This window comes from Camelus ferus, chromosome 16, assembly GCF_009834535.1.
Source record: "Camelus ferus isolate YT-003-E chromosome 16, BCGSAC_Cfer_1.0, whole genome shotgun sequence".
NCBI classification, from domain to species: Eukaryota; Metazoa; Chordata; class Mammalia; order Artiodactyla; family Camelidae; genus Camelus; species Camelus ferus.
In genome coordinates, this window is record NC_045711.1 from 45,293,226 (window position 1) to 45,318,603 (window position 25,378).

A 25,378-nucleotide genomic window follows, 5' to 3' on the forward strand; every position below is an offset into this window, starting at 1 on the left:
GGTTATTGTTGTTTGTTTTTAAGTTTGGTTTTTGTGCTCAGCTTTCTTCAAAAAGAGAACAGTGGTGACTAATTGAGTTGATAGCTGAGATTTTTTTAAGCAACTGACAGTGACTCACTGCGGGCGGCTGGGCCCACGGCTAATGTTCTCAAGGTAACTGATAGTCGTAATGACCGCCCCGGGCACCGCCGTATCCTACTGCGCCCTTTGAGTCACCGCAGCGAGGATTAAATATATTCAGCATTGTTTTTATGTTGGCTGTGTGTTTTTAAAATTCTAATTCCTTAAAAAAAAAGGCACCCCCCTGACTAAATTTTATGGTAACTAACTGATTACTGATTGAAAACCAGGAAACTGATTTTCCCTGTGGTCTAGTGGGCCTTCGGGACTTGTGGACTAGACAGAATATCTTCAGTCTCTCCTAACTGAGCCCACCACTCCCCACTGTTCAGCTGCCCCAGGGTCCGGGTCAATCAGGAGCAGTGATGCCTTCTGTCCCCACCATGAGCCAGGACTGCAACCCTGTCCTGTCTCCCTTCTTCTCTAGCATCCATTTTGGAATCGGTCAGTCATTCAGTCTACAAACATTTACTGGGCATCCCCCATGAACAGAGTGCCGTGCTGGTGGGTACTGGAAACAGGCAGAAGAAAATGTGGGTGCTGCCTTCGGGGAGAAAACATTCTCCCACCACAAACACCCAGAGAGCTGCTTACAAGTTCGAAAGAACTCCATCTCAGAACCAAAGGGGTAAGGGGGATCCAGACAGGGTAGGCTTTATTAGAAAAGGCTTCCTGAAAGGGAGAGATTGGAGCCTCACTCTGATTCTCAGTAAGGCTGTCCCAGCTGTGTGCCAAATAGGTGCACAGAGCCGGGGAGCCCTTCCTGGCCATGGGGCCCAGAACTCCCCCACCACCTCTGCCAGGAAGCTGCCTTGTGAACCCTGGGCTGCCCCTTCCCCTCTGGGCCAAGGGGGCGATAAGGACGGGGGACCAGCCCCAGCAAGGAGGAAGTGGCCTGGCTTCCTGTTTGTTTGTGAATCTCAGAGCAGCCACGAACACCAGCTAAGCAGAGCAGCCCCAGCCTGAGCCGAGAGCCCCAGGGAGTCCACCAACCAACCCAGCAAGCCCTCAACCGGGTGGGACTCCAGACTGAGGACCAATCCCGGGGCAGCCACGCTTGGATGGCTAGCCTGGTAGCAGCCATGCCAGCTTGGCAGGAACAGGGGGTGGAGTAACGACTTCCCCAAAGGAGTCAGAGTCACACGTTCATAATACGAAGCATCTGGGCAGCTCTAGGGGCTCAAGCAGTGCTATCCCCTCACCCCAAAGATAATTTCCTAGGACCCTGGGCGCAGCCCTTTTGCCCTGTGGGGAAATCTTGTGCAGAGATCCTTGGACCCTTTGAAAAATCAAGCAGCAAGCGTTGTAGTTTTGTCTGCAACGGCAAAATACATGAAAACCACCACCAAATCCTCCAAAAGCTGATTGGTGACAACAAAACATCATAGATCTGCACCAGGGGAAACACTGTAGCCGTTAAAAAGTATGGGGCGGGTTTGTTTGTGCCATGGTGGTGAGATGTCCAAGGTATTTCCGTAAATGAAAATAGCAAGATACAGGACAGTGGGGTCCCTTTTCTGTAAACAACCAGGACAGCAGAGGACAGGTTCATGTGGGCTTGGAGAAGTATGTGCTCCTGAATGCATGGCTTTTTTTTCTGAAAGGCAATTAATAAACAAAAAATAAATAACAGTGGTTATTTTGGGAAGAGGAACTGTGGGAGAAAAGTGGTGGGAAGACACTCACTGTTCATTATGTATCTTCCTGTACTATTTGCATTTTTAAGTGATGTGTATATGATACTGATATATATATTTAAATATCACCTGTGGGCAATGGGTTATGGTCCATTCTGTTTTATCCTTTATACTTCTCTGTATCATTTAAAAGAAAAAGTATCAAGCCAATAAGTATTCTTTTTTAAGCCAATTTAAAGAACCAGGCAGTGTGCGTTTGCAAGAGGAAACTGGAGAGCTAGGATCGCAAATACTCCAGGAAAGTCGATGGGAGAAGATGGGGAAAGTGCTTTGCTCTAAGGTCTGTCCACATCAGTCACAGTGGGGCCCATTTGACCTCCGCTTTGTGGATTCCTCGTGGCAAACATTTGCATGGTCTCTGGCTTCCTTTCTACCACGCCCTTTCCCTGTTTCTTCCCCCATTTCATGGCCTCATCATTTAACTTTTGACCTGAACCAAACAATAAGAAACAGAAATCTGAAGGGAGAAGACATACAATATGACTTCAATAGACACGACCTGATCACCTGCCATTTGGACTGAGTCGTATTCGCCTCTTTATAAAGGGCCTGTGTCTGATTCATCTTCCAATCCCCTGAAGCTTCTAGTCCACGACTGCACACAGTAGGTACTCAATAATCATTGTTAGATGAATGAATGGACCAACCCAACTTGTGTACGTGACACTTGCCCTTTTCAGATGTGCTCACTCATAGAGCATCTACAAGGTGAAAGGTCAAACCACCCCCAAGTCCAGCAGATTTGATATTGCTCCTCCTCATGAGTGTTTGGGAAAGTGGAAGGAAACTCCTGGGGCCTCCAAAGGAGAATCTGATGTCCCCCCCGTGTCTCCTGAATTCATCAACAACTGGGTGGGCTCCCCAAACTGACCTCAGGCTGCCAAAGCCTGAGTACTCAGCACCCTGAGAGCCTCCCTGGTTTCAGAAAGAGTTAAAGCTGCGCTAGTGGCCATCTCCCACCCGGCAGAGAGAGGGGTAGCACCAGTTTGGCTGGTGGTTGGGGCAGGACACTTGGTATATTTACAGGCACAGGTGCCCGGGAGGTTCTGTATCAGGAAGTCGTTTGCAGAGGGTCACCTCGATCTATTTACTTAGCCTCAGAGCTGGTGCTAACGTCCTCCTAGTCCCTTCTCTGGGATCTTTTTCTGAACATCCTGTACTTAATGCACCCTGGCACCCACAGCAGCAGGCAGGCTGCTGCCATCTGGTGGAGAAGAGAGGCTACAGCCTCGCTGGGCTGGGCCTGAAACAGCCTTGCGAGATGAAAGTAACCTTTGAGAATAGCTTCCAGGTCAGGGGATTTCACACTTCCGTAGCTGTGGAGCCCTTCCTTTGAATGACAGCAGTGACTGAGGCCTTCCTGTAAGACTGCTAAACTCAACACTGCTCTGGCTGTAGCAGGGGAATGAGCCCCGCTGGACCTGCTCGACATTCCTCCGAGCTAGGTTGGCAAACCACTGGGAGGTTTACCCCTCGTTGTAAGGATGGGGAACCAGAGATATGGAACTATGAAGGGTTTGCACAAATTCTTTGTACAGAACGCACTTTGGAATTTGCCCAGCCAGCCTATACCCCCAACCTCAAATGAGGCCGGAACACAGTTTCCTGAATGCTAGATCAAGTCATCTGTCCCAAGACATCTGGGGTCCTGGGAGGAGGAGCCCAGGACTCAACTCCTCCTATAATTTCTTGTTTGAATCTAAGGGGATCAGTCCCACGATAGTCCCTAGCTCCCTTCTCAATAGCCGGCAAGGAATCAAGGGCATAAAGATGCCCGCTGCTATCTCAGGATTCCAAAGAAGTTTCCCGAACTCTGACATTAAGGGAGAGGCAGGCAGCCCCTTAGAACACAAATAGGGACAGGCACAGAGTATTTTGAGCACCCACTGTGTGCTGAGCCCTGCCAAATGCCTTCACATCTCTCATCTCCACAACTCCTTAACAACACTGCAAGGTGGATATTCACGTCCTTGGTTTTGATAAGAAAAAAGGGACACTAGAAGTTGTTAAGTGATTTACCCAAGGTCTCCCAAGCTAGTAAGTGGCAGCATCAGAATCCAAACACAAACGTTCTAATTCTAGAACCCATGCTCTTTCTACAAACTTAGTTGCCTTCTGGAGGGAGAAGTCTGGGAAGTCCAGGCCAGCTCGGAGTTTCAGAGTCAGCAAAGATTGCTGCAGTTCCCTGGCATGAAGGGCCTTACGGAGCAGACATTGTCTCTGACTCCCATCTGCTATGGTCTAGCTGGGGATGGACGTGCGCTCATGAGAGGAATGAAGACCCCACATGCACTTGCCCACCTCTGAGTGCAAAGGATTTCCAGGGCAGGGAGCCCTCCGGAGGCTGAAAGACGGGGTGGAAACAGCACTAGACAGTGGGGACACCTGGATTCCACCCTTGGCCTTGCCGCCTGCACCCTTTGGGACGTTGGACAAGTCTCCTCCCCTTCCTCCTCCAAATGAAAGGGTGGTTCCCGAGGATCTGAAAGCCTCCTGCTCAGTCCTGTGCTGCTGAGAGTCCAGTGCGGGTGGAGTTAGACAGGAAAGGAGGAAGTGAGTGCGGCAGGGGGGTTATGGACATGGGAGAGGGAGATGGCATTTCATCATAGGGGGCTGGCGGAGGCAAGCAAGGGAAAGGAGCGGTCACTCGTCAGACGGCCGGGCGCACCTGCTGCTGAGCACCTGGAGCAGATTAGGTTTGGCACAATCCACAAGGAGGAGCATCTGTGCGTTCCCTCGGGGTCTCTGGTTGTTTGGGACAGACATGCTCTTAACCAAGAGACTCCTCTACCCAGAGGCTTAAGGTCCCAGAGGCTCCTGTTTCTGGGAGTCATTGCTGCACTGGGCTCCCTTCCTTGGCGGCGGCCTCCCCTGGCTTGGGAAGGACCGTCCAGCAGTAAACCCTTCCTGGAGGACAGTGGGGTGGAAAAGAAGAGGTTTTACCCCAGACCTGGAGATCCTCAGCCCTCTAGGGGGCCACTGGGTCCTTCCTTCCTGATTCCCACCCGTCTGCTACCCGGGTTCCCACCTTCTGTCTGGTTCAGAACCACGTGCAGCCACAGAGAACAGATGGTGTTGGCCGCAGGGTGATTTTGTCAGTTCACTACAGCCTTAGACACAGTCAGATACACTCAAGGACTCGGGTGACAATTACACTGTATCTGACTTAAAGCCCTCAGCCCTCCTTGGTGCCGGAGACTTCCAAATCCCAGAGTTCTTCCTTTCTCTGAGGCTACCTAATCCCCTTAAGTCAGAGATCAGCAGACGTTTCCTAAAAAGGGACAGAGAGCAAATACTCCAGGGTTTGCAGGCCGTGTGATCTTGGTTACAGCTGTTCACCTCTGCTGGTGTAACGCAAACGCTCACAGCTCTTGTCCAGCAGAATTTGACTCGCCGACACTGAAGGTTGACTTCTGTATGGTTTTCATGTGTCATAAAATAGTATTCTTTTGATTTTTTCCCAGCCATTTAAAAGTGTGAAAAGCACCGTTGGCTGGTGAGCTGTACAAAATCCAGCAGCGAGCTGCACGTGGTCCGAAGCCACAGTTTGCAACCCAAGTGCTTGCAGCTCGTTCAGCCAAACTTAGAGCATTGATGAAAGGCTTTTCTGGCTAATCCAGGTGGTCTGTCCTATCTTCCCAGGATGACAACAGCTTTAAGCTCCTCCAAAGTAGCCTTGCCCTTTCAGCCTCACTTTCTCTTCTGAAGTAGCTTGAGTGGAGGTTGCTGGAAAGATACCCTCCTCCCTCTCCACCCAGCATCCTGGGCAAAGGCATTCTCTTTCAACTATAAACTGGTTTCCCCAGGCCAGTACATTTCCATTCATTCTCTTTTCCAGCCATGTGCAACTGGCCTTGCCAAAGCATCCCAGCCCCTACCAGCTGGGGCAGGCCTCTTCACTCCCTTTTTTGTTCAGTTCTCAACCCCTGTGTTGCCAGAGTTCCAGAGCTAACGCCTTTTTAATAAAGGGAGACCTTATGTGCCAAGAAAGTTGGGAAGGGGTCGGCCATAGGCAAATTCCTGGAGACGAGGGATTTTAAGCTGGGCTTGAGACAGAGCGGGACAGGGATTGAGGGAGGGAGGAGAGGTGTTCCAGATGGAGGAGGAGCGGGTGATCTGTGGGCAGGTGGCATCGAGGGGAGAGTCTGCACTTGGCAGCCACAGGAAGCGGGAGGGTGATGAGACTGGGGAGTGGCTCAGGGTGGGACGTTAGCCGATGGGTTGGGCTGGACCCTGATTCACAATAGCTTGAGGCAACTTAACATAATGGCGTGGGAGAACTCAAGGGCCTGGACTTCCAGCCCTCACATCTAACCTCAGTCCTTTGTCTCTATTCCTTCATCTGCTCACCCGACAGACATTCAGTAACTCCCACTGAGAGCCAGGCAGATTTGACTTGGGGAAAAGCTTAGGGGGTGGTTGGGGAAGGAAGAAGGGAGAACATTGAATCACATCAAGATCCTGCCCTCCATACGTGTAGGGTAGGAGGGAGAACACACACACACACACTGCAACCCAAGAGAGCGCTAAGTGCCTCTTGGGAACATGGATCAGGAGTTCAGGCAAGGGAGAGGTAATGGATGGGGGAGGCGGGCATCAGCAGAAGTTTTGTGTTAGACAAAGAGTCTCGGCTAGCACTCAAAGCATGGGGGCATCAGGACCTGGGAACTGTGGGGGAAGGGCTGTCTGGGATGAAGTGACACTGTGCGCACAGGGGCTGATGTGAAAGTATGGGGGACATGCAGACAAGAGTGAGGAACTTGGTTTGGAGCGTACTTCCAAAGGGGGGATGTTACTGGCATTACTTTGGGGGCAGTTTGTTGTAGAGTCTGTCTCACACAAAGTAGGTCTCATAGCATCCCTGCCACCTCCCCTCCCCAGCACCGAATGCCAGGAGCCGCTGCCCCTTTCCACCTGCATTTTCAAACACTCCCCACCCCACAGGAGCCACTAGGTAGGCTGGTGAAGGCAAAGTAGAGTTGGATGGACTAGAAAGGTAGCAGGCGGAAGGCTTTGAATGCCGGGACGAGACATTTCCCCTTCTTTAAGCCAGGGAGGAGTGGCCTCTGAAGGTTTTTCAACAGGAAGAGGATGAGATCTGCTTTAGAAAAATGAAGTTTGGAGCAGTGTTCAGGATGAGCAGGAGGCCTAGGAAAGACAGGGAAATCAGTTGCAGCCTCCTGCGACCTTCTCACCCAGGTTACTTTCGGTCAGGGTGCGCTACTTTGCCCACAAGATTGGCGGATGGCAAAGACTGAGGGGAGGTCCTAACCGCACGTCCCCCTGCTGAGGCTGGACCAGCAATTAGAACAGCATTTGCTAAGCCAGGTATGAAGTTACCATTGTCTCTCGCTGTCCTTCAAATCGACCCGCCCGGGGATGACCACACAGCTCCTCCCCCATCGGTCCATGCTGGCGGAACTTGTGTAAAACTAGCAGCAGTTTAAGGAAAATAGCAACCCTTCGAGGGTTTTCTCTCCTCCTCCCCATCCAGGGCCCACTGCCTTCCTAGTCTGTGACCCTCGGAGCCTGAACAAGGGAGCTGTTCAGCCTGACCAAAGGACAGAAGGACGAAGATACTCCCCGCTCAGCCCCCTCCCTGGCCAGGCCAGGCCAGGGCTTTTGATCGGGGCCCAGAGAATCCTGAGCTGATAAAGGCCCATTGTGGCAGCTTCTGGAGGAACCCGGAGGCCATCAGGGGACTCGGGCTCGTTAGCCAGTTAACAGCCCTTGAACATTTGTGAAAAGAATTACTTGGCAGAAGTCAAGGCAGAAGGAGGCCCCTGGGCTGCCCCTGGCACCGTCAGTGGCGGGGAGGCTACAGGCGAAACCAGCAGGAACCTGCCTGCCTGTGCTGAAGGGCTGATCCAAAGGCAGAGGGAACCCAGAAGCTGGGGAGAGACACCTGGGTAGGAAACCCAATCTCCTGCGAAAGGCATGAAACACAACTGCGATTTTATAAAGGGCCTGGGGAAGAGAGGAGCCTCCTGCTCCCGCCCCCAAGGGTGTCCAAAGCAGTAAACAGCAGGGAAGGAGGGAGGTCGAGGGGAAGCTGGTCTGGAAGCTGTTTAGGAATCAGGCTCTTTCTGCTGCAGCCGTCACACGCTCTGTGAGTCCAGGCACCGCACCATTCCCAGGCCTCACTACTCTTACAGCAAAAAGCCCAAGTGGGAGGAGATACCTTGGGATGACCGACGCCAGGGAGGCGGCGGGGAGGGGGGCTAGCTGGGAGGCCTGCCAAGCACCACAGAGAATGAGGTTTCGGTGGGAGGTCCAGCCGAGGGTCAGGAGCCCATTACACCCTGGTCTGAGTGCTCACCAGGGTGGGAAGGGACTAGATCCCTGCAGAGAGGCACTGGGAGGACAGCAGGGCGCAGCACCGGGAGAACTCAGCCCCCAGCCCACCCCAAATGTGCGCACGCGTCCCCACCTTTCCCAGCTGACAGCTGGCCCGAACACTCTGAGGAAGGAAATGCAGAATCCAGGTCAGAGACCAGCCCGCGGAGTTCTCTTGAGACCGCTCTCCTCGGCCAGGTGGTGAGCCAGGGATTCACCTGAGAGCAGAGGTTAGAGCAGTCAACGTTGAGTGCTCACCGCACATTCTGTTTCGTTCCTAAAAGGATTTGGGGTGGGTGATTTGCATGGATCATTGCTCAATTGTAGGTCCCCCCACCATTCAAAATGCATAAAGCTGGCCTCCCTTCAAATGCCAGGTCATTTCCTCATCAAAGCAAAGCAGAATAAGCAATTTAAGTGTACGACAGGAAGGGCACCCGAAGCCGTCTAACGATGTGGACGTCTAACCAGAGTGCGCGGAGGGCTCCGGCACACGTGTATTTGGTATCGACTGCTCACTCCTGTCTGCTTGGTGGGTGGGCCCACAACTCCCAGTGAGCAGTGGCACCAAAAGCCACAAGGGGGAAGCTGACGAACCCCCACCCACCTTTACCTCCTAAGACGTGCCATGTCACGACAAACCTCACCTGACACCACTGAGATCCATTTCAGGCTGGGGACGGGGCTAGAACACGGCACAAAGTGTTTTCTGAAACCAAAGTATTTTCTGCCTTGCTGGAGATTCTGTCTTAGCTGGTGATACAAACACGTGCACACATAAAGTGCCAGGCTGCTCTGGTCTAATCCCATGACTCCCACAAAACAAACCCGTAAGACTGAGCTGGAAGGTCTGGGTGTCATTTATTGACAGCGGTTTACACACAACTGTTTTCTTCTTGTGGTCATTTCCTTCAAGGCACAGGCAGAGCCCTCTAGGAAGGCAGTCTCTGAACGAGGGGGCCAGGAACGCAGGATGCGCACGTCCTTAGCAGGCATGTGCAGCCCCGGCAGGATGCAATCCTTCAAGCTGGAATTCCACCGGGTATTTGAGACACCAAGGTGGGAGGCGGAGAGGAAGTCTACAGGACTCGCATCTCGGTCCAGGCCTGCTCTCTCACTAGCCAAGTCCATTCCAGTCTTAGGACCCCGGGGGGGCAGCAAATCAGGCCCACCCACCTTCACAGGGTAGATTCTTCAATCCTCGCTGTCTGTACACACCTGCTTCCGCTGGTCCCACAGTTAGACAATCAGCCTGATGGCAAGAGACAGATCGCTTCCTCTCTGCGCCTCCCCAGCACCTGCCTTCAGCTCGGTCTGTGCAGGAACCGCTGGAGAGAACTGAGGCCTGTGTTCACAGTTCTGCTGTGTGTGCCATCTTCCTCCAACTGTGAATAAACCACAGGTTGGAGGCTACACGGCTGCCCGCTGTGCTCCCAGCTTCTCACACATACAGCCCTGCCTTCCTTCTGCCAACTGCTAGCACCTAGGCTGGGCGCCAGCAGGCCGAAGACGGGAGCCAGGCTGGTCTGTGGAGGCACCTGGCAATTTTTGGTAGGGAGGGGGATAAAAAAGGGGATGGAAATAAGAATGAAAGAGCTTCAGTTTAGATAGAGTAATTACAGATCTGAGGTGATCTAACTTTTATTTCCTTCACTTGAAGCCAATCATGAAGTCTCACAGTGATTTCTGGGGCGGGGGCGGAAGGAAGGTGGTGTAGAGGATCATCGGGCAGTGGTCCAGCTGCCCCAGGAGGAGCAGGCGGGCGGGCCTCACTGGGGCAGCTGGAGGAGCACCGACTGCCCGGCGGGCAGGTAGGTGATGTTCCGAGAGCGGGACAGCTGGTATGCGATGTCCTCTGCGGCCTCCAGCTTGCGCAGCTCGATCAGGCCATCGCCTGCGGTGGCGAGCGAGTTGGCGATCAGCTCCGCGGCCTTGGAGTCACCCTCCGCAGAGATGATGGCTGCCTTCTTCTGCTGCTCAGCCTAAGGAGTGGAGGCAGAGAGGGACCAAGATCACACCTCGGGGCGCTGGACAGTGGGCTACAGCTTCCAGAGGGCCAGGTCAGGCAGCCTCACTGGGTCGTGAAGGACCTCTGGGCATTTACCTCCCCCTCCAGAAGGGGTTAGCAATCCTCCTCTCTCATGTAATGTCCACTGCTCACCACTGTAGAGGCACGTTTCTGTTGGCTGTATGAATAGCTGTCTTATTTCAAACTCTTCAATAATATTAACAGCAACCCAGCCCAGCCACCTTACTCTGAGCCAGGAGGATCCCAGGCCAAGGAAAGCAGGAGAGAAAGGAAGGGAGAATCAGTCCTCAGGCTCATCCTTCTCTCCAGTCCCAAGTCAAAATGATGCATCGAAGTCAGCACAGCTGAGGAGGAGCAGCAGGCACGTGACGCTCCCTCAGGTTGCTTGTGAGCTACACTGGTTCCTGACCAGGAACTCAGGCACCCAGAACAAACTCCCCCGGGCTTCCCCTTCCCTCGTCAGTAGGAGGGTATCTATCTGCGATGCGCGACCTTCACAAGCGCAGGAGGAGAGGAGCAAGCCTCTCTGAAATGAACACAGAGCTGTTCAATGAGGCTCTGGGACGGCTCACTCAACAAATGTTTACTGAGCACCTAGTACCGATCTCCAGGCGCAGTTCTGGACGTGTTCGAGGTGCTGGAGGTAGGCGGAAAAAGGAGGAAAAAAGTTTTCATTGATACTGAGTTTATATTCTCTAAAGTTAAATGTCCAGCCATATATTTCCTTTTCCTGATTCTAAGAACTAAAGTGCCTTGGATTAGGAATACAACTCCAAGAGAATTAGTGCTGGGGAGAGGGGGTTACAAGAAATAAATGCACCTTTGCAAAGACCCGAAGACCAGGCTCTATGCAGATACACGGTGTCCCAGCACACCGCGACACATCTGGATGGGTTTAGTGCTTGAAAAAACCCCAGTGACGATAGCGCATCTGGCGCAACGTTTGATCCTTTTTGCTGTCAGCTTTCACTGTGTCATCGCAGTTAAAAATGACTTCCCCAGTGAAGCTGAAAATATTCCAGAAGAAACATTTTTATTTGTGGGCGAGTGTTTTTGATCTTAGGGAAGTGGGAAAAAAAAATCACCCTTCAGTGATTTAGGAACATAACTTCACATATCCCCGACTAGGCCCCAAAGACTCTGGAACCAATTGCAGGAGTGCAGTCCCTTCAGTCCCCTTCTGATGATCCCGGAAGCAGAGATGACAGATGATGAATTTCCAGGCCACCCAGCAGACGTGGAGGCCGAGCACAGGAGAAAGGGGAGGGGGCTCCTGCCATCTGGTCGCACACTCACCTTTTCCACCACGAATCTGGCCCTCTCCGCTTCCTGCTGAGCCACCTGCTTGGCTTCTACCGCTTCTGTGAACTCCTTCCCGAAGGTCAGATGCGTCTAAGGGGAGAGAGTGAGCACGAGATAAGGCGGTGTGATTGCTAGACAGCACTGCCGTGAGGTCCCACAGCTGCCGGAGGGGGTGGCCAGCTATGGCTCCAGCAGCTGGAGGCATCGTGAGGCCAGACCACCCTTCCACCTCCATGTCTGCGTCCAAACTGGGTCCACAGCCCGGAATCCTTGGCCGCCCCACAGGCTCCTGTACGTCTTTCTGTCCCTCTCAGGTAGGAAACAGCCCATGGGCACCAGAAGGTATCTACTCCAACTGACCACCTCCCTAGGGAGGAGACCTGTGGGTGCCAGGACCCCACCACTGACTAGCGCTCTTCCAAGGTCCTGTGATGGCCTGTCTGAAGCCCCCAGAGAGGTCAGATGGAAAACTGAGCCTGAGAGTGAGGGGTGCAGCTGGTTCTCAGGGGTTCAAGAGCGTGATGCTCTCTGCTTATGGATTAACCAGTCCACTTCTTTCTCACAGCACCTCCGCCACAAAACAGGAAGAGGACGAGAGAGATTTCCAAACCATGATCTTGCAAATCATGCTATTCCCTATGTGTGAGTGCTTCTGGTAAAGAGTTTAAAAGAAAGGGAAGGCAGGTAAAGCTATTGCTTAGGATGAAGTTTTAAAATTCTGTTATGCATACACCTTCCCTAATAAAGTGAGTGACGGAGACTTCACTGAAGTGACCATCTATAGTGACAACGCAAACAATGAGAGCAGATCTCAGCACCCCAATGCCTTGTCTAGGGTAATTTATTCATCTAGCTTTTTATTAAGAAGGAAGAAAGGAGTGAACAGCATTGGTTCTGCTATCAAATTCTACTTGTTTCATTTCTTCCCCCATCCTCCCAATCTCCCAGTATGCTTTTTTAAAACATACGAGGAGCCCAAACTTCTCCCAGAGTAAGTCCCAGTCCACTGTCTCCCAGAATTTGTAACACTCCTAACTCTTAGACTGCAGCTTTCCTTCTCTGCCTGCTCCCTTTCTGGACCCTTGTTCAAATTTGGGGGAAGAAAATACAATCCTGAGAAATGAGAATGAAATGTGTAATTAAGGAATAAAATTTCTTTCTAAAAGGGCCAGCTGAGGGCAGCAAATTCCCCACAAAAATCTAACTTTCTTCTCACACCTCTCAGATATGGTTTCTTGTGGTCAGCCCGCATTTCTCCAGAATGGAGCATGTGGTTAAAGTCAAGCAAAATGCCAAGCTTCTCCTTAGGTTTTACTTAGCCTCTTCTCACAGCCGAGGAGTTCAGGTGAACACTAAGCAGGAGAGCCTGAGGAACGGCTCTGGTCAGAGAAGCCAAACAGCTGCAGCCTGGCGTCTCGCCAGTAGAGGGAGCCCACGAGCCCTTCTCTGAGGGCAGGCAGTTGCTGCAAGGGTGGAGCAGGACCCCGGGTTAGAGCTGGGTGCCGGGGACTGTGTAAACAGCTGCACAGATGTGGAGCGGGAAACAGTGCCTTTCCCGGGCGATGCACAGAACTGAACAGGAAACACCTTCCTCACCACTCGAACAGATCACTCCAAATGACTTTTCCCAGAGAATCAGAAACACGACCCCTTCCCTTCACCTTCCTCACTCTGAAGCGCTACCCTGCCTGCACCGCTTGCTGCCTGCATCATGGCATCGGGTGTCGCACACACACACACAGACCAGTCTCGAGAGGATAGCTTATGCTTCAGAGACGTCCCTGCCCTCCCTCTGCACCAGGCTTCGGGGAACAGAACCATTCACTCGCACTCTGTCACCCTTCCTGGGGAGCTCCCAGAGCTCGCTTCACTGAGCTTCAGACCCCAGGTGTCAGGAGATTCCCAGGGCTCAGGCTGGGAGGTCTGTGCGAGGGAGAGAGACTACCCACGCTGTGCTCTAGTCTCTACCACGCAGTGTCTGCCTGCGTCCAACGGGGTTAACAAGACGTCACTTCCCAGGGAGCTCTGGGAAACAGTTTGGGGAAGGTGAAAAATCTATTGGTTACGAACCACCTGGGTAGGGCCAAAAAAATCAGAAGAAAACTGTCTGTGGCACAGGGGAGGTAAAAACCCCCATCTGAAAACAAACCCAAAGAGACTGTTTCATACTGTCAAGAAGGTTTGATGTTTACAAGCCTCACATCTAGGAATGGATGTGTCTGCCCGGAAGTGGAGCCAGGCACCTACACAGCTGCTGCCCCTCCCCACAGGCTCCCTGTGGCTCTTACCAGGGATACGTCATCCAGGATGAGCCCAAAGGTTGCTGCTCGCTCTGTGAGGTCATCGCTCACCTGTCTGGAGACCAGCTCTCTCTGGGTGATCAGTTCTCCAGCATCAAAGCGAGCCTAATTCCAGGGGAGGGCAGAGGAGCCAGTCAGGATAATGAGGAAGTGGAATCCCAGCCCCCTACCAACCACCCACCGCCAAGCTCTTCCTGACACCCAGCGGTCTCCTGGAGGCCCTGTTCACTCACCACCACGGACTTGAGGATCTCTGTCGTGATGGACGGCAGCACGCGCTCGTCATAGTCCTCTCCGATGCTGGTGAAGATGCGGGGAAGCTGGCTGGCAACCGGCCGGAAGAGGATGCGCAGGGTGATGTTGACATTCTGTAAATCTTAGGGGACAAATGCTGGAGTTAAAGATAAAAACCACAGTAGCCTTCTATGACTTCTCCTAGCCCCAATTTGCTACAATGTATAAGTTGCTGATTATCCCATCATAGAGGGTGCCGAGCACATGCGCGTGGTTTCCTTGGTAGAGAATCTAGCAGCGCACCAGAGGTAAAAACTTCTCCAAGGTTTCTAGTGATGACAGCTACTCAGTGTGTCCTGAACGCCCTCTGATACAAGCAAATTCAGGTTATATATCTAATAGGTGCTGTGGAATGTCTGGAACACTGAATATTTTAAGAAAACAGGCCAACGCCAAGAACTCTAGGGTAAGGCCTTTCCGAGGCCTGGTCAATGTGGCCCAAGGCAGGAATGTGCCCCCGAGAGGTTATCGTGGGCCCAGTGGAAACAGTCCACTCGGGACTACATGAGCAGTGCAGTCCCAGGCCTGGTTGCTGTCCTAACTCTGCTGTGGACTAATTACGTGGCCTCACTAAGCCTTAGTCCATCTCAGTTCATTTCCTCCTCTGTGAGAATGGGGATGATTGCATCTGCCTTCCAGGCACGCCGGGACAAACTGGAGGAGGAAACAGATATATAAGCACTCTGTCAAATGTACAACAGATGTGAGGGGTTATCAGCTCCTCTAGAGGCTGCTTCTCATTACGTGGCCCAAAGGACCCAGGGAGGGAGGAACAACTTCCCCTGACAATTCACAGCTAACGCACCACACAGCTTGCTTGCGGCCATCAACAGCGTGGACCAAGCGCCCATGAGATGAGTTCTGAACCAGGCACTGAAGTGGGAAATGTTTACACACCAGTCCCTGGTCTCTCCAAGTTCCTACAGGGGTGGGGGGTGTGGGCAGGGGGGGCAATTACGTTTATTTATTATTTTAATGGAGGTGCTGAGGATTGAACTCAGGACCTCATGCATGCTAGGCATGCATTCTACCACTGAGCTATACCCTCCACCTGCTTCTATCAAGTTTTGCAGACAGGTGCATCATGTATCCTTAGAACAACTGCAAAGTAGTAGAGAGAGAAATCCCAAAGCGGCGGAAGTTTAGGACTAGGCTTTTAAGTTAAAATATGAATGTTCTCCACTAACCTCACCCCACTGTTGATTTCCTCTGATGCAGTAGGCAAGCCAGAGCCTTCACAGGAGGCTCCTTCCTGTTCCTGGCCAAGAGCGACAGGACAGACCAGGCAATGCCAACGGACCCTTCCCCTCCTCGGCCCAAAGCACTTCTCACTCTCAAGTGCCACATGTTCCTCTGCTCCCCTACACGCCATACGACCCTGGCTCCTGTCCTCACCCCACTCCCCGCTAACTGCCTGTTCACACGTCTATCTCCCTATCTAGACAGAGCCCCTAGAGGCCCCCAATTTAGCCATCTTTGACCTACCCGACCCCCCGACCCTGCACAAAGCCTGGCACCATCACAGAAAGCAAACATCTGCTGAGAAGCAGCAACATCCACGCACCCCTCCTCTTGCTGCAGACACAGCGCCGCGGAGCCAGCACCTGCCGTTCCATTCACTGCCCGTGCACCCTCTGCGCAGGGTGGGGGAGAACAGTGATTCATGTGAGGCTCTAACTGGGCATCCAGTGATGCATGAGACACAAGACTGCCCTCAAGGATGTGGGCCTAGGCCTGGGAGATAACAGTGTGAGGGCAGCACGGCTGGAAACAGAGGCCTTGGGAAGAAGGCAAAGGGTAAGTCAGCCATGAAAGCAAACAAGACGGCTGCAGATCGGCTTCCAGTCACCCTGGGGACCAAGAATCACTGGGAAGGGTCCACCGGGGGAGCAGAGGCACACTGAGATTTCTTTAAAACTGGATCACTACGTAACTCTGGAAAGACAGCTTTGTGCCTTTCTCCAAATGTGTACAGCTGTGTGTGTGTTTTAAGAACACAGGCACACCTTGTTTTACTGAGCTTCAAAGACTCTGCATTTTTACAAACTGAGGGTTTGTGGCAACCCTGCATCAAGCAAATTTATTGGTGCCATTTTCCCAACATTTTGCTCACTTCATGTCTGTGTCACATTTTGGTAATTCTTGCTCTATTTCAAACTTTTCTATTATTATTATACTTGTTATGGTGATCTGTGACCAGCGATCTATGATGTTACTACTACAATTCACTGAAGGCTCAGGGGATGGTTAGCATATTTAGCCACAAAGTATTTTTTAAAAATTGAAGTATAGTTGATTTACACTGCTGCTGGTTTCCGGTGTATAGCAAAATGATTCAGTTATACATACGCACATTCCTTTTCAGGTTCTTTTCAATTATAGGTTATTAAAAAATACCGAATATAGTTTCCTGTGCTGTACAGCACGTTCTTGATGTTTATCTGTTTTACATGTAGTAGTGTATATCTGTTAATCCCAGACTCCTAATTTATCCCTCCTCCTCTCCCCTTTGGTGACCATAAGTTCATTTTCTATGTCGGTGAGTCTGCTTCTGTTTCATAAAGTTCATTTATATCATTTTTAAAGATTCCACATACAAGTAAGATCATATGATATTTGTCTTTCCCTGACTTACTGCACTTAGTATGATAATCTCCAGGTCCTCCCATGTTGCTGCAAATGGCATTATTTCATTCTCTGCCATAAAGTTTTCTCGATTAAGGTATGTACATTGTTTCTTTAGAAATAATGCTACTGCACACTCAATAGGCTACAGTATAGGGTCAACAGAACCTCTGTGTGCGCTGGGAACCAAAAAAATTCACGTGAGTCGCCTCATCACAGTATCTGTTTTTCCGCGGTGGTCTGGAACTGAACCCGCAGTACCCCTGAGGCATGCCTGAATATTTCTGTTTCTGAAGCCACATAAAACTCTTCAGGGAAAATATGCCAGGAATTATTACTACCTGAAGTTCAACTCCTTCTGGATCCCACAGCACCCCTTCCACCCTCTCTACTTGACCTGACCCACAGGCAAGCCTTACCTTTGCTACCAGTGATCACCGGCACGTTACGTGGTCGAGAGCGGCAGTCAAAGATAATTGGTTTCTGTACCCAAGGGATGAGGAAGTGAGTCCCTTCCCCTACGACAATGTCCTGCACTCCACGGAATCGATCAAAGATGACAGCTCTATGTCCAGCATCCACTAGGAACAAAAGATAATGATGGGTCAGAAAAATCCCCTCATTCTTTAACCAAAATGACCGTGTGTTTAAAAGATCCCTGATGCCTTCTGTTTACTTATTAAGTCTCCCCTCTCCTGCTCTGTCTTCCCACACTTCTGGTCTTTAGAGGCTTCTAAACAGGTACAGAACTAAGCCACCACTTCCCGTCCCATGTGTCTTCCCAAGGACTCTGGTCACAGGATCTTCAGCATCTTTCTCCTTGAAACAATTGGCTGCTAGTTTTCTGATTAACCACCCCATCCCCAAACTCCCACCAACACATTTCCAGGAATCACCTCCTCAAACTTCTTTCCAAACCCCCCAAGGTCTTCACTCTTACCACATCCCTTCCCGGTTCCAGTTTAACCCAGTGTTCCCAGAAGCAGCACCCTCATGATGGCAATCCTAAAATTTGGAAGGCCCCACTCTTTCTTTCCAATAGCCTGGTTTCTCTAAGGTTTTAAGGGGCTATGGAGCTGTCTTGTTGATCCAGAGAGGAATTAGTGATGGTGATTACTGTCCAGCTGTGCAGGCGTGGCCAAAAAGATCAGAGTATAAACCTGTGCCACAGGAGCCAAGCAGGCTTTTCTGATTAGCTGTTTTCTGTCTCTGCTTTTTTGGACTTTATAGTTGGTCCAAATTATCTTCCCACTGAAAGTAATCCTCCTCTTGTCAGAGTCACACTCGAGGTGGGTCAATCTACTGCTGCTTTCCAACAGTGAAGGTCAGAGACCATCAAAGTTAGAGGGGGTCTCAGACAAAAAACAAGTGCAACCCCATTGCCTGACCAATGAGAAAGCTGAGGCCTAGGGAGGGGGAAGCAACTTGCCTGAGGTCACACGCGAAAGTGGAAGAAAAGCCGGCCTGAACCGCTGCCACGCTGGTAAAAGCTGGGCAGTGCATCTCAAAGATATTTGCTCTGGAACAACCCAACCATAGCAGAACCAAAGCGCCCACTCAGGACAAAGTCACCAAAGGTCTAAAGCCCCTGCTGCTCCAAACACAGGCAGGAGAGAACAAACGAGATCTCCATTTCAGCTGGCCAGCCAAATTCTGGCTCGCTCCTGCAGCATTTGGGGGGTGCAGCATGACTTTAAATTAACAAGAGCAGCTGGAAACATCCAAGTAGGCTGGGAGGCTCTTTGTGAATAAAGGCTCTGAGTGAACCTATGGCTACAAGGACAGAGGCTCTGATGACCAGGCAACCACATGGCGCAGGAGGGCAGTAGGTGAGCCCTCTTGGTCACAAACACATTCACAAACAGCGGCTGCCAACAGGAGTGTCACATGGGCTCTGCAGACCAATAGAAATCCCCCGGCAAAGGGCAGTGACCTTACCATTATACAAGGCAGAGTTCACCACGCCTCCTGCAACAGCTAAGGCCAAGCCGAACTTGCCAATGGACTCAAACACTTTGGCAGCCATGTCTCCTGCTGGACCCACTCACACCTAAGGGGGGAAAAACAAACAAAACAACTTGATCCCCAAATCCTCAGAGAAAGCCCTCTCTCTCTGCTGGCTATTTCTTCCCCCACTCTTGAGGGCTCTGAATCATCCACTGAAGGACATTTCATAAATAACACTCTGCGGCCTGTAAACGTGTATTATCAATTCCTCTGCTTTCTTCTTTTTCTGCCATTTAAGAAAAGGGGTCTGGGGCACTTAGTTCAAAAGGGGAAGGAGGCATGGACTTGATACCCAGAGAGAACTTAGCACCAGACCATACCACCTTCCCATTTCCTGGACAGGTAGGCCCTGGGAGAGAGAGGCTGTGTGGTTCTGGGTGATTCTGGTACAGAAAACAATGTGACCCCAATAGCAAAATAGCTAGCCTTTATACCAGGCAGTCTTCTAACAGCAGTTTGTGTATTTAATCCTCACACCAACCCTTATGAAGATCACTGCAGGTGAGGAAACTGAGGCACACAGAGAGATAACCTAAGGAGCCTAAGATCACACAGCTGAGTGAGCAACTAGGATTAGAACCTGGAGGTCAAATTCTGGAAGGCACAGCTCAACTCCTCACCACACACGGCTTCTCACATCAGGTATAAGGATGTCCTTTTATCATGGAAGCAGGAGCTGGATGACATTCTGGGGCTGTCATACCAAGAATGAATCGGGCGACTCACAGACATGGAAAACAAACTTATGATTACTGGGCAAGGGGGGGGGGGCGGGGAGCGTGTAGGGAGATAAATTGGGAGTTCAGGATTTGCAGATACACACTACTAAATATAAAATAAACAACAAGGTCCCACTGTACAGCACAGGGAGCTAGTGAAAGACTAATAAAAGGAATATATATATGTATACTGAAACATTATGCTGTACACCAGAAACTAACACAACCTTGTAAACCGACTATACTTCAATTAAGAAGAAAAATTTTTTAAAGTAAAGTTTACACATTTAACTATTAAAAAAAAAAAAAAAAAAAAAAAGAACAAATGGGCCAGAAGGCTCTCAATAGCTGCACCGCGAGGGAGAGCCCTGGAGCGGGGGTGGGCGGGCGGGAGCACGGCCGACCTCGCTAGAATCCACCCCTGCACTTAACTTTGTCTTGCCCCGCCACGTCGTCTGCGTCCACTTCGGTCTCCCTGCTCCTCCTCCCCAGACCGCAACTTCTCAGGCTACCTTGATCTCTCCACGTGCACTTAAATATTCTTTTCCAGAGACCAGAACACCGAGTCCCCATCAGCCTTTCCTTTTTTTACACAGCTTCTGGATTATTCCTCACCCTGTCCCCATATACACCTACCATACTCTACGCAACCCCTGGCTCCTCCCGGGCTCACTCCCTTCCCCTCCGGCCCGAGGTGGATCCACACACGCATCCCGCCCGCCCAAACTCCATGCGAATGGGAGTGCAGACCGGGTCTGCAAGAGACGCCGGGACGCGAGCCGCAGCAATTCCCCTCCATTCTCACCTGCTTCCACTCTGACCTCCACATGAATTCCCCAGCCACACATACTGCGCGTGCGCTGGGCAGCTCCTCCTCTTCCCCGCCCTCCTTCCAAGATCCGCACTTCCTATTGGTGGGGGCGAGCGCTGTGCATTCTGGGAAGGGTGGCTTGTCCCCTTAGCCTAGTTCCCCGGCTCGTCACAGATGAACTACGATTCCCAAAAAGCCATGCACCGGCAGGCCCGCGCTGAAAAGCCTTTTCTCTTTGGTGGTACTAAATGCCCAGATTGTCGTAAAGCCTTTTGGGGATTGGAGTTTCTTGGGGGATTAATGCACGTGCCTGGCCTGAATCCTTGCTACAGCCTGCCAGAAGATGGGCCCTAAGGCGCTCAGAAAGAGGGGCTGGGCCTGCGGGTTGGTGGCAGGGTTGGGCAGGGGCAAGTTTATGGCCGCTGAAAGAGGACGGGTGAACACCCTGGAGAAAGTAGTGCTGAAGTAACTGGTGGGCTAAGAGATGGAGGGGCTGTCTTCTTTCCAAAAGCCCTGTCTAGAAGCCACCTGAGTTGTGGAACATTGATTGCTAGAGCCAGAGAGAACCTTAGAAACCATCTGGACTAGGAAATGAGACCCAGAGAGAGGAAGGGATTCATTCAGTGTCATGCACTAATTTAGCAAAGGGGCTGGGCTTAGAGTGTGGGTCCCGTGGAAAAAAAAATTTTTTTTAAAGACTTTAGGAGAAGTTGCAAGAATAGCACAAAAAACAGTGTAATCTTTACTCAAAATTCATCTGTTGCTAACAATTTGCTCCATTTGCTTTGTTGATCTGAAACAATAAAACAGCCAGTTATCTTACCAGCAAATTGGGTTTATTTGAGAACAGCAGAGAATTACGACTCTGGACATGCAAACTATGGCAACCCAGAGGCAAGTTTGCAGAACAAAGGAGAGGACCTTTCTTTTATAGTGGAGAAGTTGGAGTTGGGAGGGGCTGTTATAAACAAAGACCTGGAGGAAACTGGGGGTTTGAAGTGTAGTGGCTCTTCATTGGCTGAGTTGTAACACCGTCTTATTGGCTGGACTGTTGCTGGGCAAGGAGAAATTCAGGCCAGAAGAAATTTTTTCTCCCTCCTGCTGGATAGTAACCTAGTAACGTTCCTTTGGAGATGCTAAGGTATCTTTTCCTGTTGGATCTTTACCTGTTGGTAGGGTGTGAAAATTTCACCCTTCTGGCCTCCCAACTCAATTTTGAATGAGGTTTCTGTTTATGAATTTTTGCAGCTTACCAATTGCTCCTTCCTCCTCTCCCTCCCTCTTTTCCTTCTCTCTCTTTGTATTTTCTAAGAATAAGGACATCCTGTTATACAATCTGTATAAATTTAATCTACCTTCTGCACTCCATTTTTTCACTTGACCTAATAATGAACTTTATAGCAATCTCCCCCTACCAAATGCAGGATGCAGTCTAGAATTAGGTACTGTTTTAATTTTTCATATCTCTTTAGTCTTCTTTAATTTGACCTCAACCTTCTTTGTCTTTTATCACATTAAAACAGGAGGGGAAAAAAAAAAAGAATGTTTCTCACTTGGGATCTGTCTGATGTTTCCTCATGATTAGATTCAGATTTTGCATTCTTAGCTGAGATACTACCGAACTGGCGTGTGGACACTTAATTTTAGTGAAACCAAGGCCATTTCTGGATTCTAGTATGATTGGATTCCTTCAACTTCTTTTTCCTGCATTCCTCTCCTCCCTGTCTGCTTTCTTTGTCCCCACTTGGCACGATCAAATGACCAGAGACGTGCATGGCAGCACTATGCAGGTGGTGTAAGAGTTTGCCCTAACCGCCCACAGTCTTTTCCTCTGCCTACCAGAATGCAAGCCCTGTGAGAGCTGAATGTTTAGTCTGTTGTCTTCATTGTTCTATTCCCAGAACATACAACAGTGCTTGGCACATGGTGGACACTCAACAAGTATTTGCTGAATGAATGAATAATGAAGGGCGTTGAAGTGGCTGGTTAGGCAGGCTGTGGCCAGGAAACGCAAGGCAGGATGCTCTGGAATGTGTCAAGATTAGCCTTAGTATGTCTGCTTCTATTCCAACCTCACTAGCAGGAATGTTGAAAATATGAAAAGAAACCAGTTTTATATGTTTTATAATTTTCAAGTCTGTGTGTCTACAGCATCCCACTTGGGCATCATTACAACCTATTATCCCGCTACAGATAAGGAAGTTGAGGTTCAGAGGTTAAGTGGCTTGCTCGTGGTCACTCATGTCATCAGAGCCAGACTGGATGGGAACACACGTCTTCTAGGTCTAAGACCTTATGTTCTTTCCACTTGCCCATGTTGTGTCCTGGGAAGCAAAAGCAGCAGGAAAGCTCACATGACATGAGGGCATCCTGTGGACCTGGGCTCGTTGTGGTCGGAGAGATGGTGAGGATGAAGGATGAGGATATTGAAGAGGGTATCTAGGAAGAAGTTAATTGTGCTGAGGCAAAGATGAGGGGCAGAGCAGCACTGGTGCACCAGCTTCAGGAGGGGACCCAATCTGTTGCTACACAGAGCATTTTCCCCTCCAGCCAGGTGTGCAGATTGGAGATGAGAACAAATACATCTTGAACACCGACTGTGGACCAGTTGTTTCATAAATGCATAATCTTATTTAATCCTATTTTCATATTACCATTTTTGAAATGAAGAAATGGAAATTCAGAGAAGTCAAGTAACTTGCTCACAGTCACACAGCTGATAAATGGCAGGTATGGCTAATCTCATAGCCTGTGCTTTTCCAAGGTGTGGGAATGTGTGACCTGTAAGTAATATCTAAACAAAGGTTGATTCTACTTCCAGGCTCGGAGCCAACGTGGGAGGGGTGGTAATTATAGCAAATAATTATAGACGAACATCTTTTTTTCTTCATTCATTTAACACATATACATTGGAGGCCTCTTGTGTCATGCTAGACACTGGGGATACAGTGATGAAGAAGATGGAGAAGGCCCCTTTCCTCATGGAGTTTACATCCTGGGATGACAGGAGGGTGGTGTATACAGACAAAAGACAAGTACACAAAGGAATACATGATATGAAATATTGACAAACTTCATAAAGGAAAAAAATAGGCACTAGGAAGACGGTGAATCAGTAAGGAAGATTTTGACTGCAGGTAATAGAAATGTGGACTCAACTGGCTTGAACAATAAAGAGATATATCTTTATATATCAAATAACAAGTCCTGGGGCTGGTTAATTTAGTGGCTCACAAGGCCGTCAGTGATGCAGAATCTTTCCATCTTTCAGCTTTGCTATCTTCAGATGTTGACTTTTGTCCTCATGCTTGCCCCCACAAGGTCACAAGATGACTGTAGAAGGTCCAAGCTTAATGTTCTCACACAGCAGTAACCAAAGGCCAGAAGGCAGGGAAAGGGCATGTCATGTTTTGGGGCCCCTTTATGAGTGAGGTAAAGTTTCCCAGAAGCACCCAATCAGACATCCCTCTATGTGTTATTGGGCAGAATTGTATCATGTGCCATAAACTAGTCATTGGCAAAGGAATGGCATTGCCGTGTTGGAATCTGATGAGCCAAGAGTCAACCTCTGGGACTGGGGAGGTTGACTCCTCAATCACATGACTGCTTAACACACTAACAAATCAAAATTGGGGTTCTAGTTAGCAAGAAACAGGATGCAAGAGAGAATGAATGTTGGAATTACAACCAATAGTGTCTGACACAAGGGGTCTGTTTTGGTAAGCTGGTCATGGAGGCCTCCATGAGGAGATGACATTTAAGGCAAGATGTAAAGAAGTTAGACATGAATGGTGGGGTGGGGTGGGGTGGGAGGAGAGCATTCAAGCAGAGGGAACAGCACGTGCATGTCCAGCAGGACACGAAGCATGACTGATAGATTTGGCTGGTAAAGAGATGAGGAGCCCTTCTTAGATTCAGACAGTTTGTTACATAACGCAGACACCGAAAGGAAGAGTAGCCAAAGGTGCCAGCTCGTAGTGACCCCTGTGTAGGGTGACGCTGAAACAAATGGCGCCAAATGACTGCAACACACACCCTGTTCCTAAGGAGCCAGTGCCCTGCTGCAGCTAAGCTGTATTATAATTAATTGCTGTATCCTTGGTTTGTTGCTGTATCCCTGAGGGTGGGGGCAGGGACAGAAAGCTTCAGACCTCATCAGAACCCGGAGCCTATGAGAAGCTGTCTCATGACAACTTTCCTGGTAGACAGGGAAGCGAGCGAGAGAGGCCCTTATAGTAGCTCCTCACAAGCCCCCCTTTTGTTCCAGGAGGATCACAAAGTGTTCTGCAAGACAGATTAAGCCAAGGTTCCGGGCTTGCCGATATGGACAACGCTGAGATGTGTAAGGTTGCCATGGCGCCATGGTGGCACCATTTCCCGACAGTGCAAAGACCTCAAGGCGGGCCGGACCTTGATCTACTGAAGGAACTGAATGTGACCGAAGCATACTGAGTGAATAGGATGGGAGAGTTACCCAAGATGACAGTGGTGAAATAGGCAAGCGCCAGATGTGGGCTTTGCTAAAAATTTGTAAGCGCAATGAGAAATCCCTGAAAGTCTCTAAGAGGGAGAAAACTCGACTGATCTTGACAGAAAATCCCCAAGGGAAGAGCCCCAGCAGGCGCTTTCCTCGCACATTGGTTCTTAAACCTTTTGATCTTGGGTCCCTTTTATGTTCTTCAAAGTTACTAAGCACCCTAAAGAGCTTTTAAAATATGGAATATATATATCAAAATTAAAATAAAACAACCTAGAAGTATTTACTTACTCATTTTAAAATGACAATAATAAACTTGTCATGTGTTAACATATTTCTACAGAAAACTGTATTTTCCCGGATAAAAATATCTAGTCAGGAGAGTGGCATTGTTTTACATTTTTGCAAGTCTCCAGTCCTTCATTCATTCTCAAGTTGTGCTATCACAGGTCATGTAGCTTCTGGAAAACTCTACTGACACTCAGGAGAGAATGAGAGTGAAAAAGTTAAATAATGATTTAGTATTATCATGAAAATAACTTTGACTTCAAGTATCCCCTGAAAGTGTCTCTAGGACCCCCAGGGTTACCTGGGCCACACCTGGAAAGCCACTACCTTAGAGTGAAACTCACCACTGGACACTCATGTGAAGCTTCCAACC

General features: G+C 49.9%; 1 protein-coding gene across 3 annotated transcripts; it reads right to left on the reverse strand.

Annotated features, from left to right (window-relative positions):
• Positions 1–8,995: 8,995 nt before the first annotated feature.
• On the reverse strand, positions 8,996–20,330 carry PHB (prohibitin). Of its 3 annotated transcripts, none has more exons than XM_032457762.1 (7): positions 20,235–20,330; positions 18,642–18,753; positions 17,123–17,284; positions 14,018–14,160; positions 13,773–13,889; positions 11,479–11,574; positions 8,996–10,135 (listed from the first exon to the last, which is right to left on the reverse strand). In XM_032457762.1, the coding sequence occupies exons 2-7, from the start codon at positions 18,727–18,729 to the stop codon at positions 9,923–9,925; spliced, it is 819 nt and encodes a 272-aa protein (XP_032313653.1). In that variant the 5' UTR covers positions 18,730–18,753; positions 20,235–20,330; the 3' UTR covers positions 8,996–9,922. The 3 variants fall into 3 exon arrangements, with proteins under 3 accessions (XP_032313653.1, XP_032313654.1, XP_032313655.1); XM_032457763.1 differs by lacking the exon at positions 20,235–20,330 and adding an exon at positions 19,291–19,314; XM_032457764.1 differs by lacking the exon at positions 11,479–11,574.
• Positions 20,331–25,378: the final 5,048 nt, after the last annotated feature.

What these genes read in the sequence shown, in the direction of transcription:
- PHB (XM_032457762.1), bottom strand. Translation starts at nt 18,729, where the DNA reads ATGGCTGCCAAAGTGTTTGAGTCCATTGGCAAGTTCGGCTTGGCCTTA. An exon ending in AGATCCTCAAGTCCGTGGTG is followed by an intron (nt 13,890 to 14,017) that starts GTGAGTGAACAG and finishes CCCTGGAATTAG; the next exon opens with GCTCGCTTTGATGCTGGAGA. An exon ending in CCAGATTCGTGGTGGAAAAG is followed by an intron (nt 10,136 to 11,478) that starts GTGAGTGTGCGA and finishes TCCACTCCTTAG; the next exon opens with GCTGAGCAGCAGAAGAAGGC.